The sequence below is a fragment of the Lathamus discolor genome, chromosome 5 (genome assembly GCF_037157495.1).
Source record: "Lathamus discolor isolate bLatDis1 chromosome 5, bLatDis1.hap1, whole genome shotgun sequence".
Taxonomy (NCBI): Eukaryota; Metazoa; Chordata; class Aves; order Psittaciformes; family Psittacidae; genus Lathamus; species Lathamus discolor.
In genome coordinates this window covers 63,892,235-63,914,154 of record NC_088888.1, presented here as the reverse complement: position 1 = coordinate 63,914,154, position 21,920 = coordinate 63,892,235, and the positions used below count along the sequence as shown (strand labels likewise).

At 42.9% G+C, this 21,920-nt stretch overlaps 1 protein-coding gene across 1 annotated transcript in view; it reads right to left on the bottom strand.

Moving 5' to 3' along the window:
- Window positions 1-21,920, bottom strand: part of METTL24 (methyltransferase like 24) — a 47,937-nt gene that overhangs the window by 9,425 nt on the left and 16,592 nt on the right. Inside the window, exons 2-4 of the mRNA XM_065679126.1 lie at window positions 16,465-16,563; window positions 12,689-12,828; window positions 6,822-7,050 (exon numbers count right to left, since the gene is read on the bottom strand). Coding sequence (XP_065535198.1) covers window positions 6,822-7,050; window positions 12,689-12,828; window positions 16,465-16,563 — 468 coding nt within the window. The remainder of the gene's footprint in view (window positions 1-6,821; window positions 7,051-12,688; window positions 12,829-16,464; window positions 16,564-21,920) is intronic.

Sequence of the window (21,920 nt, the reverse complement as noted above, 5' to 3'; positions counted from 1 at the left end):
TTGTTTCCAAAGATGACCTGCATAAGTTCTGCTTCAACAGCAAAATACTTTCATTACAATTCAGGCACTGCACTAGTCCTTTTCCTAGGGGAAGAAAAGGCTACGCATCACACCACAATCAGCCAACAGTATCATTAAAAAGACCTTCGCTCCATGCCTGACAATCACATACTGAACGGCACCTCAGGTTGCTCCCTAGAAACACCACTATCCTTAACAATATCTTGAGAACTGCTCCTGGTAGAGAGAATTTAAAAGAGGCAAAAGGAGATGCAAGGGACTGAGAGAAAACCCTGTAAAGGAATGTGTATGAGGCATTCCTTGCATGCAACACAGAGTGGGGGAGGTGGTGAGCAGTAAATCACTGTCTGAAGAACTTTGCCTCCAGAAATTTGAGGTTGTCAAGCCCATTTCTCCTTGCAGCCAAAGTCTTCAATCCAGTTACAATTAAAATACTTTATGCAACAGCAACCTCAGCTGACTACGCAGACACAGAGCAATTACCACCTTGATTTCATTACCACTGAAATTAAAACATATATGCAACCCAGGAAAGAAACACGGTGTCAGGAGCTTGCATATTACCTGGGGGCAATCATTACAAGGTTACAGAAGGCAGCATTTCCAACTGCAGCTGGAAGCATCTGCACCGGTCTGATTGCCCCTTTTTGGCACATGGAGTAAAATTTGGCAACTCACTGATGCTCCCCCAAACAAAAGGTTCACACTCGGCAACGGTTGGTGCTTAAACTGCAGCTTTCCTGTAACTCCAAGGAAATTGGTTGTGTTAAACAGGGAATTAATATGGCCCAGCATGTGCAAACAGAACTCAAAGGGACTGAATGAATGTGTTATGGGCAGGAAGTCTTACAAGAACTCATAAATCAAACTACAGGGCTAGAGGCATATGCTTACTGTAGAATAAGGTGCACTCCAGCATTCCCAGCTTTTGCCCTAATGGGGTGACTTAAAAAAATAAAATTACATCTTCTGGCTAGCTTACCCAGTTGTTATCTCCAGCGCTCTCCCTCTTAGCACAACCAGTATGGACAGGAGTGAGACCGGTTTGCAGGACTCTCAAGTCCCAGAGTTAGGACTTGTCAAACAGATGTTCAGTAGAGGCAGCGTCTCAGGCAGACAGATACTGAGCACAGTCTGTAAACAAGCCACTCAAGATTGGATGCACCTCACACAGCCTTAGACATCTAAAACCGAAACAGTTGTCTAAGCTCCTTTATAGGCCACATAGAAGAACTGGAACTTCTGAAGGGCAATTTGAGATGTGCAGGTCACATCATCCAGCCTGTTTTAAACATCTGCCCTTGAAGAAGATGAACTGCAACTTAAGGGTTTCCCTTGAGTTTATGAGGACCTCAACAGCTATCTCAAATGTAGAAATTTAATGGAGGCGACTTCCATGCTCCTCCACCACCTGGCAGGCCATTTATTTAGACTATAAGCTCTTATAGCTATGGCATTACATAGAATCACAGAATGGTTAGGGTTGGATAGGACCTTAAGATCATCTAGTTCCAGCCCCCTGCCATGGGTAGGGACACCTCACACTTGACCAAGTTGCCCAAAATCTGCCTGGTGCAAAAGTGTCCAGTGCTGAACTGGGACATTACAGTGCAGTTACTTCTACTATAAATAGGCCAGGATCAGCCATCTACACTTCAAAAAAACCAGTGCTCTGCGACAAAACTTTCTTCTGTGCCATGCAGAAACTGATATAACAAAGAAACAGTATGATGTGTCTACATAAAAGCAAACGCTATGACAAGCAGTAGCAGCGCAGACATTTCCAGGAGAGGAAAGGAAATAAGGCAGTCACAGCCTGAGCATTAGCAGAGACCCCACTGGGACTTCTGAATAGGACTGATTGCTGATGCTCCAGCTGCAGCAGGGCAGCAAAACCTTAATAAGATGTTACGGGAAATAGAGAATGTCTCATGTTGGAGAAGACTTAGAGAGGGCAGTGTGATAACCCTACCAAAGCAAGGGCTGTTCTTCACAGCTATATCTGGATGGTACAAATATATCTGAATGGTAAATAACAGCTGCAGAAAAAAGAGCCACTTAAACCTGAAGATCACTGATTGCACAAGTAAACTTGGATGTGAAATTAATGAGTCTAAAATCAGACGAAGGGTGGATTTTTCCTTCTAGAATTGAGACTCCGGAAAAGCCCCAAATAAGCATAATAAAGCAAAGAAAAAAAACCAAAACAGACCTCTGAAGACAGAACTCCAGACATTTACTGAAGGATTTGTATGGTGCAGTGATTCAAGAGATCTGGTCTCATTTGGTCTTTCTGATGTTAAACCAAAGGTAGCAAAGCACAGATCTGAACTTTCTGCTCCAAAAGGGTTAAGGGGGCTCTTCCCCGGCTGCAATAGCAACAGTGACAAGGACTCACCTCCCTGCAAGAGCTACTGAGCTTCTGAGCTCCTGGCTTCTCATTCCAAGGTCAGGCTTCCACCTCAGGAAGTAAACCAGTTTGCAGGCACTCATCAGCCAGTACTGAGGACCTTAGGTGAGTTGAAATGGCAGCTGAACGGAGTTTATGAACACCAGTGGCATCCACATACTGAACTTGAGCAGCCCTTTAGTGAACATAACTCACAGCAACCTCCAGGCTCCCTGTGCCTTGCCTAAGTCTGCCTTTGCAAGGGATGATCAAAGTCAAATGATTCTGTTAGGCAGGGTCAAGAGTTCAAAGGACTATTCTGGTCCCTGCAGTCCTGAGGTGTAGGTGGTAAAGAGCAATTGTATGGATTTGCTTACTCCAAAACTTGAATATGGACAGTTAATTTTGTGTTTTGTTAATCAAATCTCTATGCATAACTAAGTTGTTACGCAGTTTTCTCCCAGGGCTTTTATTTTATATTTGTTTGTGTACTACAAACAGAGCCAATTTTAAACCAAAATGGTAAATCTATTTTCTTTAATTTTTGCCCTTTCACACTAGTCTTCTGGAAACTGTAAGTGCAGCACTACATAGACTCTATTGTACCTGCTTTAGGAGAGAAGCAAGTGATAAATTACTTGCCCAGGAAGAGATGAGGTTATTAATCAAAATGGCTTCAGGGTGTAGCATTTTGAAGTGTTGAGTAATGAGTAACAGGTGAAAGGGAGGAGGTTTTTCCTTTTGAAACCCTAAATCTAACCTGCTCAATAACATGAAGCAGATACCTGTTAGCCAGGTTGTCACAGGGAAAAAAATAATCTTTGTGAAGAGCCAGTGTAAATTAACGCCTTCAAATCAAAATCAGGACTTAAAGACTGCCTCGTGTTTCTTTTCATGGTAAACAATGACACAGTTTCGTCTCTTACACTGTTCGCAATGAGTTGAATGCCTGTAGTCCCCTGAACTTTACACCCATGAGCACTTCCCGATAAAATGAAGGTTTTACTTCACATTCTGAGATTCTCGATTCTAGCTTTTCTTGTTTCCAAGTAACCATCTCATCCACTGCTGGGCTATGCTGCCAAGTAATGCAAATTGTGAGAGTGCATCTAGATACTACATCCAGTTTTGGTCCCCACAACACAAGACAGACAATGGTAAACTGAGGTGAGCTCAGCTGGGAGCCACCAAGACAGTAGAGAACTACAGTACTTGCCCTGCAAGGAGAGGCTGGGGGAACTGGGCTTGTTCAACCTAGGCATGAGATGGCCTTGAATGATGGATCAGTCTGTAGGACCTACCAAGAGCTCATCAAGACAGCAGAGAGGCTCTTGAGCAGTACATAGAAGGAGGACAAGAGACAACAGGCATAAATTGAAACTGGGGGCTTTCAGGCTGGATATAAGGAGAAACTTCTTCACGATGGACAGTCAAGCAGGACAACAGCTGGTCCAGAGAAGTTGTGCAGTGTCCATTTTGGAGAAAACTCAGTGGTTTTCAAGACCAGAGTGGATAAAGCCTTGAATATCTTTGTCTGGCTTCACAGCTGGCCTTGCTTTGAGCAGGGAATTAAAACTACAGGCCTCTCAAGATTCCTTCTGAACTGAATGATCCAGCAACTCTGTAAGAAGCTCCCCATCCACCTACCACTAATCCACAGGGAACATCAGCACTCTAGCATCCCGGTACGTAGTCAGAGAACATGAAAGCAAAAGCTTTCACAAAGTTGAGCTCCACTGCAATAAGACAGAAAATCCTGTGGCTTTCTTCTCTTCTTGCTCTGTTTATCAGCAGTGTGCTACAAAGTGTGTATGTTCAGCAGAAAAAATGGTGGAAGAAAGGCAGGGAAGATGAGAAGGATCAATTTTTACAGCTTTATCCCTTCCTGTGGCAAATAAAATACTGCTCTTCTTAGAAGATACACCAGTACATTCTCAGTTGGGATTTGTGTACTAGGAAACAGGACTCTCATGACATCCTTTGGAGATTATTCCAAGGCTTAAAAGATTTCACACTCTAACAGTTCCCCCAAATACTCTGACTACATGTTTCTTTTGTCAGTCTTATCCTAATACAGTACTAAATAAGTCCTCTACCTCCAGGCTATTTACACTCCCCAGAGAACTGAGGACTGTTATGCTGCACAGACAATTAGGAAGATCCGATTCTTTTAATCTTTCCTCAAATCCACTGTAACAACAAAACCCTGTTTGTATTTCTTGCCATAATATCAAGATGGGTTTCCCTTTCTGTGGATGAGGTCCCAGTACTGACTGCAGAATAGCAGGTGTGCTCTCATCCCAGTCAGAGTGTAAACAAGCCCATTCAAACTGTTCGATTCCCTCGCATACAAAACCCCCAAATTGCATGTTTTCTTTTCAAGGCTACAATAGCAAGAATTAGAGGGGGCCCTGTCTGTCCTCTCTTCATGAGCTCAATCCAAATTCTCTGGCATCAGCAGAAACAGTCTCAATCACTTGGAGGGTCTTGGATCAAGTACCAAATCACAAAGAGTAAAAGCAAGGAGAAAATGAAGCGTTAACTTCAAATGCAGCTGCCTGGAATTCCTGCCTTGAAGTGGTAACAGAGTGACTTTGAGGGTAGGCGGAAGGATTTTTAAAATTCAAAAGAACAGAATGAAGAGCATGTTCTAATTTTCTAATAAAAAAAAAAAAAAAAAAAGTGTTTCGGAAAATATTCTGTGAAACTGTTTTGAATTAACTTATTTATTCAGTCTAGGGAACATTCCACTCACATTCACCGGAAGAGTGAAAACCTGAATGGCACAGTATTTACTTCAGTGTCCTCTTAATAAACTGGAGTTTATCGGTGTCTTTACATGACACACAACTTCTCAGGCTGCCTTCCAAATGATGAAGACTAAACAGAACAATGTGAGGAGGGTCAGCCCACTCGGGTATTTCACAAGAAGATTGTAGAGTATGTAACAGCTTTATCCTCACTGAGATAAAGTCAGCTTCTGACTTCACTAATGTCATAATTTGCACATGGCTGCTACCTGAATGCTGACAGATCAAGAGGTTATATACAGTGTTCATAATGTGCCAACATACTTAACCAAAGCCTATGCTATATGCATGCAGCTAGAGCAAAGCCTGATTGCATGTGTAATATGTGCATTATGTTCCTTGGCTCGTGTGAGCCAGCTGTTTCCCTGTCAGATAACTTTCGCCCAGAAAGGTATATACTGAGAATTCATAGCTACACTCTTCTCATTCACAGAAGGTCTTACAGTCACTCTGTGTTACCATGATAACCTGGGAACTGACTGTTCTCAGCTGGTCTGGTGTATCATAAGACTCACGCTTTCTCTGGACCAGGTCATTAATCATTTGCTGTGTGACTAATTCTTCTAAAATCAAAACACTCAATGTAAGGCACATGTCAAAGAAAAGCCATCTCCCTGTCTTCCCAGATGTTTCACTAATGCACAGCCTAGTATAGTTACAGTATGACTAAGAAGTAGAAAACAGCTTTTTTCTGCTCTTTTCTTCAAAACGGTCCAATTAGTAGAGCTGAAGCAAAAGAAAATACTAAAGAAAAGCAAGAAGTGAACTGAAAAGGACATCTTGCAGTTTATAATAACAAACCAAGCAAACACTGCTCTGCTTGCTTTGTAAATCTTACAGAAAAGCTTCTCCTTAGCTCAGGCTGTCTATTTATTAAAAAAAATAAGAAAAAGAGAAGCAGAACTAGCTTCAGGCAAATAAGTATATTAGCATTTGAATTCATGCTTGTGTAGCCTCTGAAGGAAAAACTCTTAAAAGCAGCCTAAGGAACTTCCTCAAATGTATTCTGGCAACAGTTATTTGAGGCTTGAAGATTTCAAATGTCTTTACAGTTCCCTAAAAACAAACTGGAAAATGTTAAAAAAAAAAAAAAAAGCCCACAGATTGCTGCCAATTTCAAAACAGGATGTTTTTGTTGTCAGTGACTGCAATTAGGACCAGTGACCTTGCGAATGTAAACAACCCATCCATTACCTCTTCTCTTCTAATCACTTTGCAAATATTTTTTTTCACTCTTTATAAACTTGGCTGCATGAGTAGCTTAGTGCTCATACTCAGGCAAAGACCAGAAGTACCACAGGACTCAAAATACTAGCACCAAATGTCAGCAGCTAGTTGAAGGGAAAAGGAAGGGAGGAGGAGGGAAGTATTTAGTATATGGCTAGTGTTTTAAACTCAAGGTAGCTGTCATCAGCAGACAGAAAAAGCAAGACAGAAAAGGCACCCCTCCAAGAAACGTACTACAAGTAATGCTGAAGAAAGACCTGCTGTCAGGAGATAACCTTGGAAAGTGCTCATATTCCTGAGACAGCAAGGAGGAAGTTCTGCAGCTTTCCCAACAGCTAACCCTGCAGTCAGAAACCTGACCCCTGAGTCCTTACCTTCTGATGTCCAAATTCATTCAATATTGTGCCCAGCTTCTTCGTGTTGCTGTGAAGTTTATGAGCAGCAATGGCTGGATTGGGATCCCTCCAGTCAATGGACAGGCGATGATACCAGAGGTGCCGACCCTCCTGAATGTGTGCTGACTTGATGCTGGGGTCAAAGCGATGCACCTCACATCCACTGTTGGCCATGCTTGTCTCAAACTGGTTGTCATCATTGCCTAACCTACAAAAGCGGAAAGATGCAACTATTAATGCCACAAAAAGAACTAGGACATTCTGCAGATTTACAGTAAGATTCAATGTATTTGTTTCTGAACCAAAGTGGAAGATCTGTTGTGCTCCTTCTTGGGATAAATCCACAGTACTGAACATAATCTAACCCTAATTCTGATGAGGTAACCAGAAATAAAGCTAATGGTCAACAGTAACAGCTACTGAAGATTTGGAATAAGTAGTCAGATAAAGGAAAGTTAAAGGAACACGTGTTATTTTTCCCCGATGTCACACTCATAATTGACCTTAAGAAACTTTTAATGACATTGGTAATTTATAGAATTAAACTACTGAAGTGAATGGGCTGAACTAACCTCACCAGAAAATTCAAGCTATATACTGCATACAACTAGAATGAACAGCTCCTTTTAAGGCATGAACTAATCCACTTTTAGCCAGGCTGATAACCTTCCCAAGAGCTTCTTTGTAATTCAGAAGCTGACATCGTTTATAAGAAAGTAAATTAAAAGTTAGACCCTTTGTGCTGTTATTATTCATCTATTCTGTTTTTGCTATATATATTCCTCTATTTTCAATTTGCTTCATCCCCACTGCATAGACTTCCAATGACCAAGCCATAAGCAGAAGAACAGATACATTTAAAATTCATACAATACTGACACAAGAACGACATGCCTCTCTTTCTCTGGGCACAGGAAGACACAGATAAAAAAGGCAAATCTAAAAATGACTCTTTCACTACAGTAGCAGAGTTTTTATACAACTTCAGAGAAAACTACTGCTAATTTGGCAAAGACCCCACAGAGGAGGAAAAATTAATAGCCTCATCGTACAGTGGCACGGCTTCAGTCCCCGTCTCTGGAAGGAGAAGATGTACTTTACAAGGCTGTGCCATATTCCCACTTCCTACAGCCTGCTGGTTCACAAATGGTACACTAGAACTAAAAAAAATCTGGTATTTACCATTATAATCACATGTCTGGACCACAGGCCTCTGTTACTGCGTAAAATAGGATGTGTCCTCCTCATTCCTGCTCCTCCGAGCTTGTTCCAAATATGGTTCAAATCATGCACAAAACCTTAAACTTAACCTAAATTATGCTAAATTATACACACATGTAGTGCTGGGAAGAGACTCAAGATTTTTAAATCAGCACTTCAACCAGTTGTACTAATTGAGAATATCTATTATGTACTAACAGCATGGCATTTATCTATCATACACAAACCATTACATGGCACTACTCTTAGTCATACTGTCAGAGCACCTGCTACACTACACCACAATTATCCTAAGCAATGTTGTGAGTCTAAAATCTATTTGCATCAACCTGTAAAACACAATACATTTTAAATCATGATACACTGCAGTACGACATTAAGCCAGCACTAAACATTTTCCATAAATGACACACTGATAAATTAAAATGAATCCAACTCATGAAACAATGTTTGGAAGAACATATGTTTTGGAAGTTTCCAGTATGGTATGACGCTTGCTGTGATACTGGCTAAGCACAGTGTAACGGTGCCTTATGAGAAGGTCTTCTCCTCAACCACCTTCCCCTTCAGGCATCCTGGGAAAGCAGGAGAAGACAGGGTTTGCAGAAACAGCCCAACATGCTTTTAAGAACTCTATTTCACATGATTCCAGCCTGCACAGCTGCGTAGGAGGAAAAGAGAGGAGTTTCCTTTTAATAAATTCAACACACATTAGTAAAAAGTTCAGAAGTTAACCAAGTGAATTGACATATTCACTTGCATGTGGCTTTCTACAAAAGGGACACTGATGGACAAAGACCAGTGTAATCCTTTAGGAATGAGAAGCTGGCTAGAAATGAACATGTGAATTGTTGGGGACAGTTACAGCATTAGAGTGATGAGCCTACCAGCGACTGACAGACACATGTGTCCGTGACACACTTCAAATCATACCAGCTGGTACAATGTAGAGGACCAGATGCTTTTGATGTAGACAAACCTCAGGCCACCTCCAAACAGATTGCTCCTCACGTGGACTGCAAAGAGAGATTCACAGTGGTGCAAAACAGGGGAAAAAAAAATAAAGGCAGTGAAGAAGGTGCTGATACATCTTATGGCACTCTAGCTAACAGCTCAAATTTATGCCCGAGGAGAGATGTAACCAACAACAAATATTTAGGAGCAAAAATGAGGTCATCTCCAAGAGAACTGGTTTGTAAAATTCCTGGCTCACATGCGATCATGCTAAGGGATAACACAGAGTGAAAAGAGGTAAACAAATGAGGTCTCCTAAGAAAGGTTTTGTGTTACTTAAAAAGGGACCGTGATTTTAAAAGAAAGGCATGGAGTTCACACACAGAAGACTGGGGAGGCCTTTCCCCATCACCAGGAGAGAGCAGCTGCTGCCTCCAGCAACAGCAAGATAAGAAAATGCTAAGTACACTGACCTATTTTTCCTGTAAAGGAGAAGGAAGCTCGGTTACAGTCGGTACTTGCACGCAGTCCCCTGCAATGGGAGTAGAGATGCTGCTTTCAAAGCAGCAGAAACAGCAGCTGAGGGATGGCTCTCCTAGTCTGCGTGCCAGTGGGAAGGAAGGGCTTGCTGGCACTGCTCCCATCCAGCCGCAGGGCAGGGATGCTGACCAGGACAGAGCGCAGCACCACAGGGAACAGTGTCCCTTGGCTGTCCCCTGCTCCCAGGGTTCACAGGAGGTCACAGCTCACAGAGCCTCCCACTTGGAATAAACAGTGGGCTGCAGCTTGCACTGAACTGGAACATCACACTGGTCCCCACATCACCCTGGAGTGCAGCCAGCATGCAGGTAGCACAAAAGCTGCTTTGTCTCCTCCGGCACAGCTCTAGGGAGCACCTGTAGCTGATCCACCCTGATAACTGCAGGTACTCCAGCTCCCGCAGAGACCAGAGGACAGAGCTGTAGAAACATGCATGTTAAGGTGCACCTTTCCCTTTTTGTGTTGTTTCTCCTCCTCTTCTTTCTCAAAGGAAGATAACCAAGCAAACACTGCTCAGCTTGGGAAAAAAGAAGTATCCCCTGCCTGGATCCTAAAGCCCCTACATTTTAAGATCCACCTGAAAGGGTGTTTATACAGTACTGCAGCAAGACTCTAAAGCTTAACTGGTAAGTTTGTGAAATCCTATTTATATTATCCCAGCTTGAGTGCCTGCCTGTGGTGTTTGTAACAGACTTAGCTTAATCTAAGCAGATTTAGCACTAATAACTATAGCTCACTAATGCATATTGCAATTATGTATCATACTGGGAAATCCTGTCACCCAAGCAAAAACATTGCTGCCTCCCAGTAGTGGAAGCAACTAATACTAATTCAAAAAGATCTCCAGATGCTTCAGACACGTCTCACCCCCATTCACAAGTAACCTCTTCCACAGAAATGCCTATGCAGTATGAATTGTTCCGGTTTTAATGATACATGGATTTAATTCAGGATTCCCAGTAACACTCACATTGAACTTTCACATTTGTCCTCCATCCACCCTCTCTACAGAGAATGTTCTTCATTGGAAGCAGCTGCTCCCCCTTTGCTCTTTATGAAGTATATGAGATAACGAAAATGTTTAAAGGGGATTTTTGTCTTACTTGGAACAAGATTACTTTTCTGCCTGTCATAAACTAAAGGAAGTGAGTCGGAGAGAATTGTGCTCCAAAGGCTGCAGAAGTAAACTGGAGGATTGAAGGCTGCTCCTCCTTAACCTCAAATATTTCCCGTTTATTTTTTAGCTGCTTCATGTGATGCATCATGGTTGGGTATTTACTGCACATGTGTGTCTGATGATTGTTGCGCCAACAACAATTTCAATCTCTGCTAAGCCCTACTGTTCCATCAGTACAGCAAATCTGCCGTTCAGGATCCCTGCAGCATACCTAAACCAGCACAACATATAAAGCACTGTATAATACATGCACTAGCTCAACTTTGTTAAAAAACATTAGAAAGTTACCTTTGTGTTGGTCAGCTCGTGACAAATCTGCATTTCCTAGCACAGATGAAGTCAACTTTGCATTGCGCCAATTGGCTAATTCAACAAAAATAACTATTCTCAACCCACACTTGGTCTATAGCAAAAAGGAAGAGGGACATTAACACAGGAGCTCAGGTCTAATATTAATGGTCGTGTAACTTGAAGGTGAAGGGCTAGATTAATTCCACTGAACTCTGAGCACCTTGCCAAGACATCTAAAGCCAGCAGCCACATTATCTCAGACTTCCTCTACAATCAAAGGAAAGCTGTACCTACCTTCAAAACGTTATTTAGCTTAGCTGATTTTCCACCTGAATGTGCCCGTCTCTCCCTGCTGACTACTAGAAGGAGCCTCAGGCAGTTAGCCAGTACTACAGCCAAGCAGATAAATCCGGACCTTAGCATGGACAGGTTTCTCCTGACTTTCACAGGAACGTGAAAAACTGAGGGGGGTGGAGGGGGTGTGTGTGGAGGGAAGGAAGTGGAATTAAACCTGTATTTTGCATTAGAACCAGGTAAGTATAATTTGAAGTAGATTGCAGAGAATATTCAGAAAACAAGAAGCAACAATAGTTGAGAGGAATTTGCTCTCTGTATATGTGATTTGTCTCTAAGGGGCACGGTATTGATCTGCCACAGAGCAATGCAGCTGAACAAAACCAGAGAACCGCTCAGCCTCTGAGGACTTTAGTTTTTTCAGCTCAATGTAAGTTTGATCCAAATATATGCCTACCCAAATTAACAGAAAACACTCCCTCTGACCGCAGCGTGCTCTACGTTACATGCTGGCATTAACCACCATGTGAATGTCACTCGGATGCAGGTCCTTGCTATCCACTACTTGCAAACGCACAGCAGCAAAATCACAAAAATAACCCGCGCTGTTTGGAGGGAGATGAAGCCTTCCAATACACCTCTAACCTAACGCTGGCTCCCAGGGCAGCAAAGACATTTTTATTAGGCAGCAGCCATGCGGTGATCTGTGTGACACAAGCTCCAGAGCCCAGCAATCATTCTCCTAGTGCACCTGTGCACTGATGGCTAATGCGAAAGGCCAGCACTGCCCGATGACCTCCCTCATCTTCCCAGGAAGCAGTGTTCTAATAGCAGGCAAAGAGACTGCACTCATAGTTTTACTACCTGTGAACAAGCTTGTTCTGAGAAGAGTGAAAACTTCAATCTCAAGAGCTGTAAACATCATAAACACTACAAATGTTGTAAAATAAAGCCACAATGGCCTTTATTATCACTTTGGCCCATGTCACCCCCGAAGTGCTTAGCAAACACACCTTCATATGGAAATGTACTAATTTGTCCCAGGTCTAGTTATGATTATAAGTACGCAAGTAATTTTTGCTCAGGGAAGATGCTGTAGGTTTCTCAGTTTATCGCACTAATTTCCATCTTCCCCTACGTGAACTACCACTCACCATTCAGCAATTTGTTTTCATACCAACATTAGAAAAGCGAAGGAAAACAAAGACCCTCATGGAGAAAGGTTGTTTCCTAAAATGAGATTGTACAGAAGGACCTCAACAGGTCTGTATTTTAAAAGGCAACCTTGTTGCAGCCTATGTTGCATTTATAGGGCTTTTTGCAACTAGGTGTCATGAAACAATTTGCTGTCTTTAAAGAGAGCACTTACCCAAGAGAATAGAGACGGCACTGCTTGCTTCTGATTCGATGAATGAGGCTAAACCTCTCGTCAAGACATACAGACCAGGGCTTCTTTGCAGTTTCAGAGTGCCCTCTCAGGCTGTTCAGGTTCATGTGCTCACATGAAATCTGTTGAAATCAAAGGATGCTTCATTTTAAGGCAGGAATTTTAATTTGTTTTTAATTTGCCTTCTGGGGAAAGAGTGGAAAGAAGGAAAATGTTAATTGGCTTTACTTAAATCTGATTGTCAATCTGATACACGGCTATGGAGATGTGATGATTTTTTTTCCTTGATCGTCTGTTCTGCTTGGTGAAATCTGAGGTTTACATAATGCCCTAGTTAGCAATGCAATTTGAAAAGCAAATAAATAAGCATTAGCACTATATCCAAAATCAATTTTCCCAAGAAAATTTCTTTCAGCATTAAAATTATTGGGTATTTTTCTTTTCAAACCTTGGAGTGGATTCTGCATCCTGAATAACGCTAAAATCATGTCACGATTCAAGACTGTAATCACAAGTTGCAGTGTCACTGCAATGTACACTGTATACCTTATCTAGAGTGTCCTTGATCTCAGTTCCAGAAGGGATTTGATCATTAACTCAACACATCCCCTCTCCAACAACAAAGGGGTTTAAGCAAGTGCTTAACTAAACAGGGAAAACCATCCTCCTCTGCAGGGAGGAACACTGTAAGTGAAAGTCCTCTTAAAGACAAAAAAGCAAGGACTATAACATGATGGATTCTTCAGAAACCTGGAAGTGTCAAAAATCACTCAACTGAGAGGTGAAGTCAGCTTTGCCAGTAGCTGAGCAGCAGCTTGCAACAGGCAACACACAGCAGTGACCAAGTCAGCGGAGCTATGGCTTTCGTGGAGCGAGTGACACCCCCAAAGGAGCCCATGCCTGCAGCACCAGCTCTGGCTGTCCATATCTGTCTAGAAAAGGTAGGCACGGGGCTGAGGTGTGCTGCAGCCTTTCCAACATTCAGGAGCCAGGGCGCATCAGGCAATGGAAAGACAGTGCAATGTGTACAGCTGCCACCACAGCAGTAGTAAGTGGGTAGCAGGGAGTAGAAGCACCAAAGCTGTGGCTGCTTCTGCCCAGGAGAGTCTGGGTTGCACTGCATCAGCACCTGCTTACAGGTGGTTGTCGAAGGGCTTTTCAAACAACATGCAGCCTGGCCATCAAATTTAGGGGTTGCAGGGCACAGGCTGAGAACATGCAGATAGGAAAGCAGAGACTGAGAAGAGCTGCAGGAACCCAGCTGAACCACGATGACAAAAAATTGTTCTTTGGGCCTTGTACCAACCTTGGCTGCAGGGATGGGAGCTGGCATTGCCAAAAGGCCAACAATAAAAATGGTGTAAAGAACACTAGTAGAGACAAAACCAGGTTACACATCAGTCCTGAACAGACTGTTCTCATCCTGCTCCTTCCTTCTCCACAGCAGCCTGCCCAGGCTCAGCTCCTGGTTTTAGCCAAACTAAAAAGCATATGTCTAACCCCACCTAGAACCACAGAAATGGAACAATTTTACACAGGGGTGGAGTAAAAACTGGAAGGCAGCCTTTGCTGTGGCAGGCACACCATGTGCCTTATAAGTCAATAAAACTCTCATTCTTTAACAACAATCTTAAGCTGTGAAAGGTCATCACCTGGAGAATTACATCCAAAAAGCTGCACGCTGCATCACTGCCTCGCTGCTCCTGCTCAGCTCATAATGCCCATGGAAAATTCATTAAAGCTAATATAGCATCTCTTCATGCTGCTCTCAGAATTCACTAAGTTTTAAGTAATGATTTGCACTGCACCCCATTACCCGTTTCCCTTCAGTCGCATAACAACCAAGGAATAAATGGCATTACAATAACAAGCACTAATTTTAAGACACAGAAGAATAATGTGCTCTCTACAGAGAGCTAAGATTCTACAATGCTGCCACTTAATTGACTCATGGCATTATGAGCAATTACAACACTCAGAATTTGGAGCAATTTTTAACAGCTCTTGTTACCTAGTAGCTCTTGCTACCAAAAATTAAAAATAAGATAAAATAAAATAAAATAAAAAGCACAGAACTCTGCCTTCAGCACCATCATCAGCCCGTTGCATGATTTACAGGCCCTGATGCTGTGAGCTCACGTCCTGTTCTGGGCTTTTACTCACTACTATCGTACAAATAACATGGTTCTTCCGATCATTAGATACCAGCATTGAAGAAGCTTTTTCTGGATACACCCTGACCCTATGAACGTGGCATCTCCCCCCTCCAGCAGTTTGAGACATTCTACACTAATGACAGGCAGCTGAACTCAGGCACAGTAATTAGTAAACACTTGTTCAGCAAACAAGGAAAATGAGATCCCATGCTCATCTACATAAGATGATCCCATTTCCGAAAGTGCTCTAACCAGTCATGGTGTTATCCTGTCAGTTATTAATCTATAAAATCTTCCAGGTCAGGAATAAGGATTTGTCTCTTTTTTTGTTTTCACTCATGTTTGTGTGTCCCCCTCCATGGTCAGTTACTCTGGGAACAAAACTTCTTGGTTAGTGTGTCAGAAGCAATAAACTCTCTACTAATTGATGCCCTCGTAGGCTCTGACCCAACTAGAGGAGTGTAGCAGCATCTGCCACAGTTTATTAAGTCACCAAGAAGAAGGGCGCTTTGAGCTTAACATGTCTCCCATGGAAAAACTTCTGTACAACAGAACAAGGAGCTCTACACACATCTCTTCTGTCTCCACACCCATCACGTTGCTTCCTGCCCTCTCAGTGCTGGCATGAGTGAAGGCAGAGATGTCATTTTCTTGAGCATTTAGCCAGGAGTACCCACTGAAAAGAAGTGAACACGCTGCTTCCCTCACAGTTACTGCACCACCAGCAGAGCAGCATATTTTTAGACGTGTTTCAAATGAATCTCATCTCAGCCTTGAAAGCATTGCATTAACAAAGAATTTCATATGTGAATGATGTATCAGTGACATGAACACCTGAGGCTTTTTTCTGTTCTCCAGAGCAAGCAATGGTGCAGCTAAATTTGTATTCACAGGTCCACGGCTGATAGGCCTGGGTACCAAAAGCAGACACCATCTCAGAATTATCAGCATTCAGCACCTTTTCCATTACCCGAAATTCATGCATAAATGCTACTGTACAGAAGTAATGCCTCCATTAAGACATGATAGCCCAATTTCCACATATGCTGAATCTTGGAAGTATATGTCAATACAATCTGGATTTGGAAAAGTCACCATTGAAAAAGCACATAAACCCACTAATTTTCCAGGTCATCACTTTTGTCCTTAAAATATCAGGATTCTACTGGGGCAACTTGTCCAAGTTAGGGACTGGTGCCCTGTTCTCATTTTACTGGAAACCTCATTTTATTGGGAGCCTCAAATGAATCCTTTTTAGCTAAAATGAGCCTGGTTATCTTATTGAGAAGCAGAGTGGCTGAATACACAGTTCTCTCACTACAGAGTGCTCTCTACTTTTCTATGTCTGAGAGAAAAGAACCACGTCTGGAATTTCACCTCCACCTGTCAGGACAAAAACCCATCTGGAAAGCAAGGAAATAGCGCATTATTTCTATCCTGTTTTGACCTTTACATTCACATTGAATGTCAGTTAACATTCTACACTATAGAAATAAAGCATTTTCAAAACCAGTCTGGTGTGAGGTTAATTCCTTATCTGAGCGGGAACAGCTCATGCCAGACAAACTGTTTTCTAGATGGAGACTGAAATGAAAAACCTACCTGAGAAGTGCTAATGTACTTCAGGAACCTCAAGGCCTCATTGTCGAGGGAAGGAGTTGGACTTGCCCATGGTTGTAGCTCTATGTGCCATTTTACAGTCTGCAGAGCAAAGCAAAAAAACACCTTAAAAGAACAGGATTCATTTCTCAGTACAAGGATAAAATGCAAGGGCAAATAAATTGAGGAGATTTAATTTCAAACAAAAAGAGTTTCCTAGGGGCTTGCCTACACATCAAAGTGTTTCAGAATAAAACAGAGTTTGAACTATGGTGAAAGAGCATCTAACTATAATTTATCATGATCGGCTTTGAAAGCAGATGTAGGTAATTAGATAGAAAGGGCTCTTCATGCAAGCTACATGTGTCAACACAGTTATTCTAGGACACCCGAGTAAGCCCCAGCTTGTAGAAACACATGAAGAAAACCAAGATTTGAATAACTCAACCCTCTAGCAAAACAGTGAAATAATTTTATATCTATTGCGTATCTCTGCTTGACTGTCCACTGAAACAAGAATTTGGATTGCAAACACGAATCACCAAAGAAACCTCTGCAAACAATCTGATTCTTAAACTCTAGATTTGATGGAAAAGCCAGCTTCTTGCAGTCCTTGACAGAATCCTCTCTGACACTTGCCTGACAAGATACACCAGAATTCCTTGTTTTACAGAAAAAAAGGTCAGTGTGGCTGCCCTTTAGCCCTACCACTCCTTATTTTCATAGCCAGTAGGAAGCAGCTTTGGTGGATGCTTTCTGCACTCCCTGTGAGCTCCTTCAGCTCTGAACCTTGGGGATCCTGACAGCTTTTCCAGCAACACTTCCCACATAGAGCGGGACAGAAGAGGTCTTTCAGACACGTGCTTGCAGAGCAACAGGGCTGTGCTCTCGTTTCTGCCACCTTCTCCAAGTTGTGCCTGCTTTGGTCACACTAGGAAGCTTAGACATGTTATCTGTTGCCCTCAAGTAGATAAAAATACAAGCAGCGTTAAGTTGTACTAAATTAAGATTGATTCCTCATGGCTTTTCTTCTTCAGGTGCCCTAACTCACTTCCATGTCTGAGCAGGTACTATCAAGCTTCCCTTTAATCATCCCCAATTAACTGAGCTTCCACAACAAACAAGATCATGTTTTTACCGCATGGGTTCATGCTGACGTTCAGTGACATGCAAACAGAAACACCATTCCGATTCTCACAGGACCTTATTCCAAAAGCAGCCCTGGAAACATACAGGAAATGGCAATTAACCGCAGAGGATGGAGGCAGATCAGAGAGGCGGGGTGCTGAGCCCCCCGGACAGGACTGGTCTGCAGCACCAGGAGAAAAGGAGCGGTGACAGTGGGGATCCTCTGACGCCAGAAAGGAATGCAAGAAGGAAAGAGAAGGCAAAACTAGAAAAGAAAGATGTTTAAAGAGGACACCAGACCTGATGAGTTTGTCTTGAGCTAGTATCATGAACTGATATTTTTGCAGCCTAAGAAAAAAGAGTCTGGAGTAAACGTGAACCAGGAGGGTTGTATGAGGTTTATTGTCTCTTTAAGGTTTGCTCTTTGGGTTTGTTTGGGATTTTGTTTAGTTTTTGGTTTTTGTTGGTGTTTTGGGTGTGGGGTTTTTGTTTGGTTGGGGTTTTTGTGTGTGTGTGTTTTGTTTGGTTTGTTGTGGGGTTTTTTATATTGTACAGAGATGCTGAAAGAGACATATTTTTTTTTCCCCAGAAGCATACGAAAGTAGCATTTCCCACCCTGAAACTTGCTGCCTGCAGGAAACGGGCTCCTATACTGTGCACAGCACAAGGCTGCAGCAAGCTAACAAGAAAGCTCTGCAGCAGCATGTACCCCTGACCCACTGATTGCAGATAGCAGGCTGCAAACAGCTAACAGCAGGAGGACATGTGCACGCCGGGGAGGGAAATGCGTGTAATCTTTCGGAATGAGTCACAGTTCACACGGCTGAATAACGTTTGCAATGACAGGAATGCTGCCGTTTCAACAGGCTTGAAAGCTCAAATGAAAATGAAGACTGACAATCATTTTCTGGGGCAAAAAACCCCACCAAAACAGACAGCTAAACATCTGTGCCCAGTTATTCTGAAATCTATTTGTGTGAGAAGTAGCTCATTAAGCAGGGGAACGGCAGGGTGGCCATTGTGGCACTATTCAGCAAGCATATTCTGCACAGAGTTGATGGGGAACAAAAAGAAAAAGGTCCCTATAATTAAGCATGTGAATGAGGTTCTTTTTCAGCAGAGTGCAATATCCAAGAGCTACTGCGGCTTACTCTCAGGTTCTTAAAATTTTAAACGTGACAAACCAAACTGCCTTCCCACTGACTCCAAAATGTATCAACAAACACAGAAAAATGAAGATTAAAACCCCAGCGACCTAATAATGCAGTTTCACTAAAAAAAAAAAAAAAAAAAAAAAGGAAACCAAAACCAACCAACCAACCAAAAAAAAAAAAAAAAAAAAAAAACCAGACAAAAAACCCCACCAAAAAACCTGGAAAGAGATCAACCTTTTATACAGTTCTTTACATTTAGAAGAAGCACTACATAGATGCTGCTTTTCTGACAGAGATCAGAGCCAAGCTCCTATTTGACAGCAATGCTTTTGAATAGCTTCTCAAACTTTATGCTTGGTCCCCGGCTCCTTATTAAGCAGCAGCTTACGTTCATCTAATGAATACATTAGAGAGGTCTGTTCCTAACACCTACTAAACACCCCGTGGGGTGTTTCAATAAGTGTTTTACAATACAACTGAACAGGGGTGAAAATACAGTACTTCTCTTGGACCAGGTACACCCTCCCAGCAGGTAACTCACTGGTGCCAATGATGCAGAAGGGGTACCTTTAGGGCTCACAGAATATCCTCCTGAAGGAGCCATTCCTTATGTAACCAGTAGCCTTTGTTTATAGCTTTTCAGGTAACTTTCAGCCTCTTCCAAAGTGCTTCCATATAAGCCTTCTCAAATAACTCTACAGCTAAAATGTACCTGGCACCCCTGAACCAACTGCTTTGTGAAAATCAGGTTTATTCCTGATAAACACAAGTTCATCATTCTGAGAAGTTTTTCCTCTCTAGACTCGGCAATTTTATTTACTCAAAAGCAAACATGATGATTTGGCATCATGATTTGGATTTTCTCACTTGCATCACAGAAACCTCCAGAGTAAATAGCTAATAGCGTGTCCCTGCGGCTGTTGCACAAAACAGGCTGAGGAGCAGCTGCTTTTATAGGGGGCTTCTACAGCAAGTACAGAAGAGGAGCAAAGGAGGTATTACAGTCCATATCATACAGCTTTGGATATGAAATTCAGACAGATCTCCCCAAAGTCACCCAGGAGGACCCAGAAAACTGGTGCAGACATTCTTCATCTCTGGCTATTGCCATCAGTGTGCTATCTCCCTAGGGTAAGGGCTCATCCAGAGTGGCAGCATGACTGCTTTCAAAACACCAGTATACCCTAATTCCACAATATAAAGAGATGACAGTACCTAGAAAGATAGGCCACATACAAAACATCATACTGAACATCTTGAAGTATCCCACTACATAGAATCATAGAATAGTTAGGGTTGGAGATCATCTAGTTCCAACACCCCTGCCATGGGACACCTCACACTAAACTATGCCACCCAAGGCTTCATCCAACCTGGCCTTGAACACTGCCAGGCATGGAGCATTCACAACTTCCTTGGGCAACCCATTCCAGTGCCTCACCATCCTAACAGGAAAGAACTTCAACCTTATATCCAACCTAAATTTCCCCTGTTTAAGTTTTAACCCGTTACCCCTTGGCCCGTCACTACAGTCCCTAATGAAGAGTCCCTCCCCAGCATCCCTATAGGCCCTCTTCAGATACTGGAAGGCTGCTATGAGGTCCCCACGCAGCCTTCTCTTCTCCAGGCTGAACAGCCTCAACTTCCTCAGCCTGTCTTCATACGGGAGGTGCTCCAGTCCCCTGATCATACTCGTGGCCCTCCTCTGGACTTGTTCCAGCAGTTCCATGTCCTTCTTATGTTGAGGGCACCAGAACTGCAAACAATACTCCAGGGAGGTCTCACGAGAGCAGAGCAGAGGGGCAGGATCACCTCCTTCGACCTGCTGGTCACGCTCCTTTCGATGCAGCCCAGGATACGGTTGGCTGTCTGGGCTGCGAGCGCACACTGAAGCCGGCTCATGTTCATTTCCTCATTGACCAGCACCCCCAAGTCCTTCTCCGCAGGGCTGCTCTGAATCTCTTCTCTGCCCAACCTGTAGCTGTGCCTGGGATTGCTCCGACCCAGGTGTAGGACCTTGCACTTGTCATGGTTGAACTTCATGAGGTTGGCATCAGCCCACCTCACAAGTGTGTTGAGGTCCCTCTGGATGGCATCCCTTCCCTCCAGCATATCAACCGGACCACACAGCCTGGTGTCATCAGCAAACTTGCTGTGGGCACACTCAATCCCACTGTCCATGTCTCCGACAAAGAAGTTGAACAAGACCGGTCCCGACACCAATCCCTGAGAGACACCACTCGTTACTGGTCTCCAGCCGGACATCGAGCCATTGACCACAACTCTTTGTGTGCGGCCATCCAGCCAGTTCTTTGTCCACTGAGTGGTCCATCCATCAAATTGATATCTCTCCAATTTAGCGACAAAGATGTCGTGTGGGACAGTGTCAAACGCTTTGCACAAGTCCAGGTAGATGACATCAGCTGCTTTACGCTTGTCCATCAGTTCTGTAGCTCCACCATAGAAGGCCACCAGATTGGTCAGGCAGGATTTCCCCTTAGTGAAGCCATGCTGGCTGTCACCAAGCACCTTGTTGTTTTTCATGTGCCTTAGCATGCCTTCCAGGAGAATGTGCTCCAAGATTTTGCCAGGCACAGAGGTGAGACTGACTGGTCTGTAATTCCCCAGGTCACATTGTTTTGTTTATGGACACGTTACCTGAAATTAGTATTGTAAGAAAAATCAGTCTTCAGGAAGACTTTATCACAGGCACTGGTCAGACACTGACTTCAACTACCCCAGAAGGGTAACAGATATCCAGAAACTGTTACCCAGCATGATGTCTAAATTTTCACCACATGAGATAACCACAGAGCAAAGAAAATCTTAAGGCGATGTCATTGCTGTTTTAGAAAAGCTACGATGCATTTGAAGGTTGTTTTTTATTCCCAGGTACTACACACACTTCAGGACAAGGACTGATGCTTCCTTCAGCCCAGCCTGACAGTAATCACAGAGACTTCTCTCTGGAAACCACTTCTGTCTAGATTTTTCTCTCATCAGCCATCTCTGAGAGTCAGATGATAATCCCTTAATGAACTAGGATACATTCCTTATCTTAAAAATCTGAAATAATAATATAAAGTTTAGACCAACATGTGTAAAAGGCTCACAATCCAGCAGGTGTAAAATTGTAGATCTGCAAAATTTTTGTCTTTTCTAGCATAAACTTGAACA